At 41.5% G+C, this 13,494-nt stretch overlaps 2 protein-coding genes across 6 annotated transcripts in view; one reads left to right on the forward strand and one right to left on the reverse strand.

Annotated features, from left to right (window-relative positions):
- Hadhb (hydroxyacyl-CoA dehydrogenase trifunctional multienzyme complex subunit beta) overlaps positions 1–7,558 on the reverse strand; it is a 33,270-nt gene extending 25,712 nt beyond the window's left edge. The window contains exons 1-3 of one of the 5 annotated variants that reach the window (XM_028782910.1): positions 6,905–6,989; positions 481–555; positions 352–396 (exon numbers count right to left, since the gene is read on the reverse strand). In XM_028782910.1, coding sequence (XP_028638743.1) covers positions 352–396; positions 481–547 — 112 coding nt within the window. In that variant the 5' untranslated portion in view covers positions 548–555; positions 6,905–6,989. Of the gene's footprint in view, positions 1–351; positions 397–480; positions 556–6,670; positions 6,700–6,857; positions 6,990–7,476 lie in introns of those variants that run through there. The other 4 variants (XM_028782912.1, XM_028782911.1, XM_028782914.1 and 1 more) reach the window with 4 other exon arrangements.
- Hadha (hydroxyacyl-CoA dehydrogenase trifunctional multienzyme complex subunit alpha) overlaps positions 7,114–13,494 on the forward strand; it is a 34,659-nt gene continuing 28,278 nt past the window's right edge. The window contains exon 1 of the mRNA XM_028782909.1: positions 7,114–7,367. Coding sequence (XP_028638742.1) covers positions 7,301–7,367 — 67 coding nt within the window. The 5' untranslated portion in view covers positions 7,114–7,300. The remainder of the gene's footprint in view (positions 7,368–13,494) is intronic.

The raw sequence follows: 13,494 nt of genomic DNA on the forward strand, positions 1-13,494 counted from the left end.
AATTACAAATTATAAAAATTCACTTGGGCTCCACCAATAGTTTCAAGATAGTCTATAAGCTAATTTTTGAAAGACTGACAGCCAGGGCTACATAAACTGACCCAGCAAAGTTTATGGGACTTTTATGACTCTATAAGCCCTAAAACCCAGGAAGAAGCTATCTCTTAACATCTTAAGCCGAAAGTTGTATTACTGATTGATTACACATAGTTTTTATTTTAAAGTAATGATGATACTCATGTTGACCATAAAAAGGGAAGAATTAACAAATTAGGTTGGGTCTTACTGAGAATTTACAAATACAGAATTCTAACATTTAATGTAGAAATATTTATTTTAAAGTTACTATACCTGGGGCAGACTGTAGTTGGGAAGAACAGCTCAGAGGTCTTATAGCTAGAAAACAAAGAGTATATCATTTAATATCTATATACAATGCTTATAAATCTAATCTTTAAAAAAAGGAAAAATTGAACTTACAAAATCTGAGGGCCCATTTTGATGTAGTTGAAAGGTTTCTAAAAGTGGAAGTCAAGATGGTAGTCATTCTGAAATCTATAAAGAACAGAACAAAGTATGTCTTGTGTTACTTCAGCAATCTGTGTATATGACCTCTGGTGAATTCAACTACAGACATCATAAAATACCATTACTATTCTTTTCTAGCAATATTATAATAACTATATTGACATAGCTTTCCCATCGTGCAAAGAACTATTCTAAGCCTTAACCATCTATTCCTCTCAATGAATAGTATATCCTTTCCAAGAGATCAGGAAAATAAGACAGAGAAATTGAGTGACTTGTCTAAAGACCCACGACTGGTAAGTGACAGAGTTCAGATCTGAACCCAGGCAGAATAGCTCTGGGTTGTGCCCTTCTCATTCAACACAAAGCAACAGAAGCACCACAGAGCACGCCCATGACATCGCCATTGTTATCCTTCTGATTTATAGGCAATGCTCTTAACACTAAGCCATTTCCCCTAGAAAACTTTCCATAGTACTATACTCCCAACTTTTTCTAAGCATAATATTCTATCATAATTACCTTTTAAATTAGAAATCTGTAATATTTCAAATTCATAATAGAAACTTAGGGAAAAAAGATTAAAGTCCTGACACTGAGTTCTTACAAATGAGTATGAGGAAAACAGCAAATAACTGGGCACAAATATGAACAGATGGCCTACAGGAAAGGAAATACAAAGGGCTTTTATACATATAAGAAAAGGAGGCTGGGGGGGGATGGCTTGTCAGTACTATCACACTAAGGAATTTAGTTCAGATCCCCAGAACCCATATAAAAAGCCACAAAAAGTGGCAAACTCCTATAACCGTAACCCTTGAAGCAAGGCAGAGACCAGAGGTTCCCTGAAGCTTGAAGGCCTGATCAATAAAGTTCATGTTCAGAGACCATGTCTCAAAAAGCAAAGGTGGAAAGAGATAGAGGAAAGACACCTGATGTTATCTTGCATGTACACATGTATACAATGCCACACCACAGAACACCCGCCAACACACACACATACACACACAGTGAGGAGGGGCTTTCTTCAACTCCAATCATAAGAGGATTCAGATTGAAACCATAGATATAGTTATCTGTTAAATTAGCAGAAGCCCAAAGGTTTGATCTATACTGAGTGGGCAGTCACATATAAATACTCATTGGAACATGCGTGTGAATTGGTGCAAACTCTATGCTTGGTAATTTGGAATTATCTTTCAACACTATGTGTCACCTAACATCTGATCTAACAATTCCACTTCCATGAACTTAGATGTCAAGCATTATGCACATTATTTTTATTGTCACTGTAATAGAAAAAGATTAGAAGAACGGCAAACAGGGAATTGGTTAAGTCATGCTATAACAATCAGTGAAATGCTGTATTGTATAGCCATAAAAGATAAAAAAAAAAAAAAATAGGAGCTGGAGAGATGGCTCAAAGGTTAAGAACACTTGATGCTTTTCCAGAGAACTTAGGTTTGATTCCCAACTCCTACATGGCAGCTTACAACAGTCTGTAATTCCAGTTCCAGGACACCTAACTCTCCCCTGTCCTCTGCAGGGACCAGGCACACAGTGATGCATAGACAAACATGCAGGAAAAACAGCCAAACAGCCATATGCATAAAAATAAGGGGTGTGTGTGTTATTGCATGCTATCATCCATTATAGGAGAAAAAAATATACATATTTCCTTGAATCATAATAAAATACCCCTAAGAGTACAATGTTAAAAAACTGTTAGGCAGGGCATGGTGGCACATGTCTTTAATCCTAACATTCAAGAGGCAGAGACAAAGTTTTATAAGTTCAAGGGCACTCTGGTCTACAAAGTGAGTTCCAAATCAGCCAGTGCTACCAAAAAAAAGAAAGAAAGAAAGAAAGAAAGAAGGAAGGAAGGAAGGAAGGAAGGAAGGAAGGAAGGAAGGAAGGAAGGAAAGAAAGAAGAGAGGAGAGGAGAGGAGAGAAAGAGAAAAGAGAAAAAGAAAAGAGAAGATTGGTGGGTTGGTTGGTAGGTTGGTAGGTTGGTAGGTTGGTAGGTTGGTTGGTTGGTAGGTTGGTTGGTTGGTTGGTTGGTTGTTAGGGTGGAGCTGGAAGGATAGCTCATCTGTTGAGAGTACTTGTTGCTCTTGCAGAGAACCTTTGTTTACCAAAAACTACATGGTGGCTCACAACCATCCATATCTCCAGTTCTAGGAGATCTGACCCCCTCTTCTGACCTCCATGAGCACCAGGCACACATGTGGATCATTTACATATATTCAGGTAAAACACAAATAAAAAATAAATTAAAAAATAATAATAATAAGGGCTAATGAGATGGCTCAGTGGTTAAAGGTGCTTGCCATCAAGCATGAGGACCTGAGTTTGAGTCTCAGGACTGGTAGTGGAAGAAGAGAACCAACTCCTACAGGGAGCAGAGGAAGCTCTGAATGAGTAAAGTCCTAAAATGAATGTATATTTTAGACATGGACACAGCCATGCTAAGGACTCCAATGCCTTAGCCCCATAAGAGTGGAAAGCTCAGAAGACTGACCAAGATTTTCTTGGGGCAGGGGTGGGGAAGCGGTCCAAGTGTAACAGAGTAATCAGTGTATACAAAACTAGCAGGCTAAGACTGTTTACCTATAGATAGATACCTCCCATTCAGACAAGCTAACCACTCCCACCTAGTGCTCTATGTAAGACACAATGAGGTTCCAAGTTCTAGTAGCTGCAGATTTCACTTCAGAATGTGCACCTGCAACCTGACCCCAGCTTTTCTGTACACATCTGTCATTTCTTCAGTGTTTGTCCCTTCTTCATTCCCTTACTGCTCCTAGACAGGGTTCCAAGTTGCAAGCTGAAAATAGGATCCAGGACAACGGCAAACTCGTACAAGACATCTTCTGATCTCTACATGAGTGACATGGGCCTTTCTCCCAAATAAATGTTAATAAGATTGTTAGCTAGGGGGTAGTGAGCATATACCACTGCTCACACGTGGAGGTCATTAGACAACCTGTGGAAGTTAGAGCTCTCTTTCTACCAAGGGCTTCCAAGATCAAAGACAGGTCCTCCGGCTTGGTGGTAGGCGTTTTTACCAATACAGCCACCTCACTGACCCAATTTTTTAATTTTTTTAAACATATTTTTACTTAAAAAGTAAGTAAGAAAAACTTATGGTTTACGAATAATGGCTGTAGTGGCCAGCCTCCAAGCTGACCTCAGTATCTCTCTCTTGGTTTCTGTACTCTGGTGTGATTGCCTCTCACACTGTACTGCTCTATGTCAGAAGTGATAGCATTGCTTCAGAAGTCAAGCTATGAGAAATAATATTGCAGCTTCTATCTTAGTCTCTCAGATCACTGCAAGGAAAGCCAGCTGGCAAGCAGAGATGCCTTTCTGGATAGGTCTGTATACTGATGCTGCCAATGGCCAAGTGAGTGAGCTTGGAAACTGATCCTCTGGCAGAAACCCTTCAGATGACCACAGCCTGCCCAACATGCTGATGACAACTCCCTAAGAAACTCCAGTCAGAACAACCCAGCCAAGTAGCTCCAGATTCTTGAACCTCAGAAAGTGTATGACATCTTAGGACAAGCACATCTAAAGATATTAGAATTTATAATATATGTAAATATAGAAAGTAAATGGAAGAAAGATGGCTTGGTCAATCAATCTGCTGGGAAATGACTAATCACTTGGAAAAAATAAGGTTCACAGTTCATACCATAAGTTAAAAAAAATGCCATGTAAATAAAAATCCTAAAAACGTTAAAAATATAAAAATAACAGAGTGGACCAAGATGGTACATGCCTTTAATCCCAGTACTAGGAGGCAGAGCCAGGCAGACCTCTATGATTTTGAGGTCAGCCTGATCTACACAGTAAGTTCTAAGACAGCCAGCGCTACAGTGAGACTTTGTCTCAAAACAAACAAAAAGAAACCATCTTTGTGTGTCTCTGTGTATGTGCATATGTGCACTGGAAGTGGAAGTTAAAGGGTCAAGCACTTCTTCACCTTATTTTTTGAGATAAGGTCTCTCATTAAGCCTGGAATTTGTCAATAAATTAGCTAGTCTGGCTGAGTAGAAATTCCTTGATTTTCTTCTCTCTACTACTGCTGGGATACAATCCCAAAAAGCTACATATCCAACGTTTTTTTAAGACCCAGCTTCTGGGGACTCAGTTTTCATGCTTGCACAGCAAACACTTTACCTACTGAGCCACTACCCCAACACCAGAGATTATCTCTTTATGAGCTTAGTTAGATGAGGAAGATCTAGAAGCCATAAATTAACAGTTAACAGAACTGATTACTAAAACTAAATACTTACTACAAGACTATGCACCAGGTGATACACACCAGGCAGTACATACCATGATGGTACAAGCCTTTAAGCACTTTAGAGGCAGAGGCAGAGGCAGGCAGATCTCTGTAAGTGTGGGGCCACCCTGAATTAGCCAGTTCCAGGACAACCAGAGCAACATAATAGAGGGACCCTGTCTAAAAAAGCCAAAACAAAAACAAAACTACAAAGCTTCAGAAGTACAGAAATTTTAACAAAAAAAGTATTCAAAACATGTCAATCCTTGGGTAGTTTATGCTTAGGTAGCGCAGAGGCACATGGGAAGACAAAAGAGAAACGTAGTTAAAGAATATAAAAGCAAGATGGGGTGACTAAACAGTTACTACAACATCAAAGAACAGACTCCAAGTGCAAATCCTAGCTTCGCCCCAGCTGTAGGACCTGTAGCAAGTTGCTTAACTGTTCTGTTTCTGGTCCTTCAGTAAAATGTACACAATTTTAGAGTTGCTGAGACAATTAAATACACATCTAGATACAGGTACATGTTGCCTGCTATCTAGTAAGTCTGATTTATGTGTTTGCTATTATTAGTGGGTGATGATATAAATATCCTTAGTTCTCCTCTAAGCCTAATGATCAAAAAACAAGTAAAAAAACTTTGTACTTGATAGAACTTATAATTTCACTGAGAATACAGGGAACAACAAAAGGCACTTTAAATCAAGTATTAGCAAAATATAACCCCAAATCCTCAATAAGAGGGTTTTCCTTTTACATGATTTCTTCTATTTTTCCCTTTTTGAAGTGTTAACAGTGAAGCCAGGACCCATTCGGGGCAAGCTCTCTACCAGCTCCTGTTTTTACACTTCGAAGAGTTGCAAAAGTGTGTGTGTGTGTGTATGGTTCAGTTCTTGTGGGTTCCACCTCTAGTTTAGGAAAAATTATAAAGAGCTGCAAGCAACATAAAACAAGTATCTAACAGAGCACAAAGTGGGCTCACAAAACAAAATACTTCCTGTGTGACCCTTTACAAAAAAAGTATATGAAACAGGGAGAGTGGAGGGCGTTGTATGAGAAAAGGATTTGTTTGTTTGTTTGGTTGGTTGGTTTTTTTGCAATTTACTCCGAAGTGTCGTCTAGCGTCAGCTTAAAGTGTTCTTGGTGGAAGACTTAGTATATGACTCGAGCTTTAAAACAGACTGCTCCTGTCTTTCTAGAATCCTTTCCACCGTTTCTTCTTTCCTGACTGGCAGAATAATTAGTTTAACTAGCAAGTGCCACTTCTGTTTGAATCCTGGGCTTGCCACAAAGGAGGAAATTTATGTAATCTTTCTGAGCCTGTCCAGTCACCGAAAGTGCAAATGATCAAAACGTGGGGTTTGTGGTTATTAAACAAAATGGTGCATGCACCAGAAGCTGACTTTACTTTCTTTTGAAAACCAAGAGTTTATTTCAGGACTCATCTTTCCAGCACCAAAACAAACAACTCACACCCTAGTACCGAGAAGAGCTGAGCTCTCAATTAAAAGAGATGTAGGTTCTTGACTAGTTCTACCACCTGTGGCTACCAGTTAAGGCACTCTCATTCCTCCCATTCACCAGCTACGGCTACTTCACAAATAAGTGAGGAGTGGTGGGTTTGCCCAGATGTTTGCCAGGCCCCCTTCTGGGTTAGAAAATGCCCGTGAACCTAGATCACCAGGCAGATTGGAGGACTATCTTGGCTGCTTCCACTCCTGAGGCCCACACTTAATGACGCATCCTCAAGCTCTACAGCCGCCGGACTGCCTAGACAGGCAACCAGGGAAAACGACAGCGCTCTGACACAACCCGGCGTTTCACACACACGCAAACCGTTCGTAAACCTGAAGTGATAAATGCAGACAGAAGACACCGCTGCAGCGAGCTACGCGAGAACGGGACCAGCGCCCGTCCTGAGGCGGGTCGCACTGGAGGCCTGCACCAGCCTGTCCCGCTCTCGGGACTTCGACCCTCACAGGAAAGGGAAGCGGCCGCGGGCACCGAGGAGAAGAGTCGGGAGCAAAGTGGCACCTGCCTGCGGGGAAATCAGAAGAAAACCGAAAAGCGCGCTGCCGCACCTTAGAGTCCGCGAAAGCTGCCGCTGCCAACAAGGTCAAGCCCAGACTGACAAACGCCCGCCCACGCCGAGGGCGGCCCCCGCTCTACAAGGACCCCTCTCGCCCCGCCCGCGGCCACCGCGGAACTTGAGGGCTGCCCGCTGAGCGCCTGACCAGAAAGTCAGACACTCCGCCCCCTCCTTGGAGGTCCTTAGTCCCCCTTCAGAGAAATCATCCTTTCGGCTAGGTTAGTTGAGAGCAAAAGGGAGGGTGAAAGGACCAGTGACAACTCAGAGTCTGCGTTTTAATAAGGCGGCACATAGGGCACCCTGCCGGACAGGCTCAGAAAAGAAAAGCCCTCGGCTCCATTGCCCCCCAACTAGGAGAGCTTTCTGCTTTCGTCCTCTTCTGCTCAAGATGGTGGCGTCCCGGGCAATTGGCAGTCTCAGTCGCTTCTCTTCCTTCAGGATCCTACGCTCCAGAGGTGAGCATGGATGAGGGCTCGGGAGAGTCTCGGAGTGCCTGCAGGAACTGGTGCGGCGAGGAGCAGCGTTTGCCCCTCACTGTCCCCTGCCCACCCCCTTTCCCGGGACCTGTAGAAACGGGGCTCCTGTTCCGAGACCCTATTTCCTGTGTCCTTGCGAAGGAACTGTCACTCCCTCTCGCCCTGCTCTGGCGGTGTCAGGCTCTCCCCTAACTTCCCTGAGTCGTTTCCACTTAGTCTGGCAGTTTGCGCAGGTCTCTGCCGTAGCCCTGCGCTCACGCCCCTCTTGTCTCCCTGAATGTTTGTTTTGGCCCCGACATTGCTAGGACCGAAGGACTAAGACCTGCCACATTTTTAAGGCTCTAACACATGTTAGTCGCCATAAGAGATATCTATCAATCTTCTCGGTGACTTTGACTACTACCCTTACAGATCACCACCACTCCTTGATCTTGACCGTCAAAACCATTTTTTTTTTTTTCAGAGAGCTCAGCCCTCGAACTTCCAATAATCTTGGTGTGAATGTATAGGAGGTTGAAACTGGAGGTTCTCCAACTTAGGCAAAGAAATTTTGATGAGGAATAAAATGTTTGATTATTTAAAAACTATTTTTAATCTCATTTCTGCCGATTCCCAGGCAAGCTCCACGAGCTGCATTCCTCTTTAAACTGGCAGTGAAAGGGTTAAAGGGGTGTTGGTAGAAAAGAGCCTTTTCCCAGACATCCCAAATCTGAACGGGCAAATGTAACTTCATTGTGTATCATACTTGACACCAGTTACTTCGAGACTTTAGTTTGTAATATGAATTCACTTTAATTTTCCTCACAAAAAAAGTACAGGTGTAGGATCTCCACAGATTGATTATGTATAAACAGCCAAAGTACCACCGCATTACCAAAGAAAGAAAGAAAAAGAAAGAAAGAAAGAAAGAAAGAGGCTGGATGTGGCATTGTTCTCCTTTAATATTAGGTGGGTCTTTGTGTTCATGGCCTGTCTGGTCTACATAGTGAGTTCAGGCCAGTTAGGGCTACACAGTGAGACCCTGTTTTTTTTTTTTTTTTTTTTTTTTTAAAAAGAAAGAAAGAAAAGAAAGAAAGAGAGAGAGAGGAAGGAAGGAAGGATGCTAGGATTGGGGAAGGAATCAAGAAAAAAGCTTCCGTTATCTTTAACATCTTTATGTCTTCTGTTTGCACTTGGTTGTGTTTTCATGCAATTTATCTTTTTCCTTTTCCACGGAGCTGTTTTAGAGGAAAAAAAATCACATGTGGTCCTGTATTTGCTGTAAGGTACTTTTATGGATTGGCAGCCAGTATAGCAGTGGCGTGGTAATCGTGTCACATGTTCTCTCCTCACTAGCTGTTGACTTTGCCCAGGCTCTTTAATTTAAATGGGCTTTCTTTTCTCATCTGTGAAATGAATGAAAGTGAGTAGTATGGAGCAATTAAATGCATTAAATATGAACCGTGCCTTCCGGCTTGAGTCTGCCGGTTACCTTCTAGTGACCTTGGGAATTAATTTCAATATCTTTCTCATTGGTAAAATGGAATCAATCATATATTAAGTCTAAAGAAGTTATATTAAGTATAAAATATTTTAGCCCTTAGCAGCAATGACTGTATAGAGATGAGAACTTTTTGAGTAACCTATTTTACATAGATAATAAAAAGCTAAGAGCTAAATTTTCCTATACTTCTATATAGAAACATATGTAAATATATAAGTTATATTATGTTTTCATTAAGAAAATGTAGTCTATTATAGCTACAGCTTATTTTAATAGCATCTTATGCACTTTGAAAAAATATACAGGAAAGTCTATTTAAAATTAGCTACACACCTAATTTGCCATTTAGAGTCTAGACTCAACAGCTCAGCCCTTGACCCTGAGAGTGTGTGCAGGCAAATGCTTAATGAACTGTGGCATTCACTAGGAAAAGAGCTCCTGTACAATACTGTCATTCTAACATGAATATCAAATAAAAAATCACAAATTGACCTTAATACCTATTTAATTCCTACTTTTCCTAATTCCTAAGTATGTAAGTGGTAAAAAAAAATGTTATAGGAAATGAACAGCAGCTAGTAGGTATCATGATATTTTAAAATCTGACTCTCACTTCTTTAATCCCATCCCTTGTCCCAGGGTTGGATTTTGAAAAGGCTATAAATTGCTATAAACTAACATTTTCAGTTTTCAGAGTTGTGCAGCACAATCCAGCTCTTCCCACTGACTATAGTCTTATATGACCTTGTAGATATTTTCTTGAGTTACACATGAAGATGATTAAAAAGTAGGGCAAAGGTTTTGCTTTTGCTGGCACTGAAAATGTAGGCTAAAGTTCATACAGTGTCTGTATGGTATGTTTCGCTGTTAGTCATCGGGTAAGGCTGGATTCCAGAAGCAAGTTACCTTGTACTTTGGCTTGGTTAAATTGACTGTGGTTAAGATTTTTTTTTTTAATGTTTGTGCATTTACTGCTCTTTCTCTTTGCTTTTTGTCTCTGTTGGTTTAGAGGAGGTTTTTTTTGTAAATGTGTGGGAGTGTGTTTACCTCAAAGAGGTTAGTCGGCAGGAATTAAAATGGCTTAACAATAGGCTAATGAGCACCAACTCTTTTTTTATTACAATTATTTGTTTGTTTGTTTGTTTGTTTGTTTGCTTCTAGAGACAAGATCTCACTAAATAGATCTGGCAAGCCTGGTCTGCCTCGCTCTGCCCTCTGAGGTGTGCTCCCACACCCTGCTTTGCATCTTCAACCTTTAAAGGACAAATATTTGATTTTTAAAGTAGTACCTCTCTGCCCTGAGTGGTACAAACTCTTGTGATCCTGGCATTCCACTGAGGCAGGAGGATTACAATTCTAGCTAGCCAGGGCTACCTAGCAGTACCTCACCTTGAAATAAAGTTGTAACCATGCTGCCTTTGAAAGTTGGTTTCTTGTTTGATTAGGTGAGTTTGTTTGTTTGGTTTGGGTTTTTTGAAGGTTTGTTTGGTTTTTTATTTGTATTCTATCACATACTTACTTTTCTCGGTTTCTGTCTGTGTCTTCTCTCTCCCTGCTTGTACTCCCAGTCAGTCCATTCCTGTTCCAGGATATTTTGCTCTTTTCTAGTTAGATTACCTACCCCATGCATCTTTCCCACTAGAATTTGTACTTTACCCAGTTTTTCAGAGCTGTGTATTGAACCTAGGTCCTTCTGCATGCTCAGCAAACAGTCTACCACTGAGCTATTTTCAAATCTTCATCTGTGTCCCTCAAATAGGAACTGATTCGGTACCATATCCTCCGCTGCCCTAGAATGCAAGTTCCACCAAGAAAGAGACGTTTTACTTTTACTTGTTCCTCCAACATCCTAGAAGGTCGCACAGCCCATCAGGTTGCTGTAAAAAAGTTTGTTGAGAAATGACTAAAATTATATTGGAAGAGATTAATTATAACTCTGTTTGCAAATGCAAGAATAAACACAAAATTGTAAATACATTAAGTAAAAACCAAAACGCAGGCAGGGAAGAGAAGCATTGTACAGTTGAAATCTGAAAGTGAAGTTCTGGGGGAAAGTTAGAGCCATGTACATTTTGTTGATTATCAGAACTGAAGTTTTAATATTAAGAAATAAGTAACTAGTAGTTGATAATACTTTTTAAAGGCAGTGGTTCTCAATCTTCCTAATGCTGCAACCCTTTAACACAGTTCTTCATGTTATGTTGACTACACGCATAAAATTATTTTGTTGCTACTTTGTAACTAATTTCGATATTGTTAGGAATCATACTGTGAATACCTGATAAACAGCACATCTGAGATGTGACCCCAGAGAAGGCTGAGACCCACAGGTTGAGAACCAATGCTTAAGACATCCGTTTGCTGAGTGCAGATGTTTGCATGTGTTAACACCTAGTCAAGACAGTGACAGTTTGTCTTTACTTTTGTGAACTAAGGAAAGGGACAACTTTCCTAAGATAGGCAAGTTTGGGACTCTGGTCAGGAGAAGGGAGTGAAGAATTACAGAGGAGCATAGAAGAGATGGTTTGAGGTGAACATGAGTAAAGATGGAGAAGAGGAGGGTGTTCTGAAGAACCATAAAAGCTGCATTTAGGGGATGTTGTCTCTGCTACTCCAGAACGACCTGCTTACCACCTAAAGCTTGCTTAGAGCAGGGTAGAAGCAAGCCTTTATGATGGAGGGCCCATAGAACAATGCCTCAAACTAATTTAATGTTTGTCTAAAATTCTCCCTAGATTCCCTATCTTCCACCTAGAATCTAGCTCGTGTGACCCTGTACTGGGCCACTCGTGTGTGCTTGCATGCAGAAGATCCAGCCGTAGTCACTGTTAGAGAAGAGCTTAGTCCTGAATTAGGAGAACTGACTGCTGTAGGTGGGAGGGGTCATGAGACTGAAGTGACTGACATGAGAAAGACAGATCGAAGATTCCCCAAAGTGCAGTTTAATAAGAATTCTGGACAGGATAATCCTTAGCAGCAAGACAAGTGGACTTCCCATACTCTAAAGCAGGAGGATAGGAATTATATACTAAGCCAGACAGAGTTGCTCACAGCCAACCAGAATACAGCTGGCCTTCCTCAAAAACTATTTGAAATATCTAGTGTCAGTTAAGAGATAGTCTTGGGAACCAGATGTAACTCAGTGGTAGTGTACTTCTCTAGCGTGTATCTCTGGGTTCAGTAATCCTCAGCTCTAAACATGGTGAGGCACACCCTTAATCACAGCAGATAGACGATTATCTGTGAGTTCAAGGCTGCCTCATCTACATAACAAGTTCTTCTAGGCAGGCTAAAACTATAGTGGCCAAACCAAACAGAACAAAACAAAACTCTTAGCACTTGGGAGGTTAAGGTAGGAAAATCATGAATTCAAGGTCATACTGGGATATATATATGACAAGTTCCAACCTAGCCTGGGCTAAACAGTGAAACCCTATCTCAAATAAAAGAGAAGAAAACAACAGTAACAAAAAAACAGATTGCCTGGGCTGTGAACTCATGGTCTAAGTCTCACTGCCTCCCATGCTAGGAAGTGGTAGCATGTGGACCACGTGAGTTGGCTGCTATCTCAGTGGCTGCTTTTCCTGTAGTGCTGGGGCTGCTTGCCAAAGGCATCCAGTGCACAAAGAGATAATTAGAACCAAAATGGCTGAGGCCATATGATGGATGAAATCTCTTTGTGGTCCCACTGAAGAACCTGAACAAGTTAGCTGATGAGCATCAACTAGTAAGCAACAGTGGACAGAGTGGAGTTTGTTATCCAAAGATTGGGAACGTTACTGGTGGAAAACAGTACAGAGATTTTTTCAGTTAGGTATGCTTAAACCAGAAAAATGTGACATGGAGTGTTTCCTTTATAGCCAGTGCTTGCCCCTTGATTTCACGTTTTGTTTTGAGACAAGGTCTCATTATATAGCAGTAGATGACCTGGAACTCACTGTGTAAAATAGGCTGGCATTGGACTCACAGACATCCTCCTGCCTCTGACTCCTTAGTGCTGGGATTCAGTGTATGCACTACCATGCCTGGTGGCTTCTTTTGTTTGTTTATAAAGTTTATTTCTAGTTATGTATCGGTGTGCGTATCATCTTATGCCACATGTGTGGGTGCCCATGGAGGCCAGAAGAGGGCATCAGGTCCTCTGGAGCTGGGCCATTATGAGCCTTTCTGCCAGTGTGGTGCTGGGAACATGCTTTGATCCACTTGCCTCTGCCTCCCCAGTACAGTTATAGAGGACAGAGGTTCTTAGTGGGACTCAGGCTGAGGATACATAGCTCAGTGGTATAAGTGTTTGCTCAGCGTACAGTAGTCTGGGTTTAATCCTAAGGGGAAGCGGAGAACTAACAAGGGCACGACCAAAATGTAGGCTCACAGAGTGTTGCCAGGGCTCTGTTATTTCTGAAGCCTCTGAGGGAAACTCATTGCCTTGTATTGTCTAGTTCTAGAGACAACCTGCGGTCCCTGCTTGTGTTCTTCTCATTCCTTCAGCAACTGGAGCCAGGGCACGGTCACCTGTCTCTGATTTGCTCTGTGATTACACTAAGTTCATTTAGATAATCCATGATACTGTCTCCATATTAAGGCCGATCTTAATTCCATATGCTGTCCAAGCCCTTCCTTGTC

Source organism: Grammomys surdaster, unplaced genomic scaffold (genome assembly GCF_004785775.1).
Source record: "Grammomys surdaster isolate TR1022 unplaced genomic scaffold, NIH_TR_1.0 946, whole genome shotgun sequence".
In the NCBI taxonomy this organism is placed as follows: Eukaryota; Metazoa; Chordata; class Mammalia; order Rodentia; family Muridae; genus Grammomys; species Grammomys surdaster.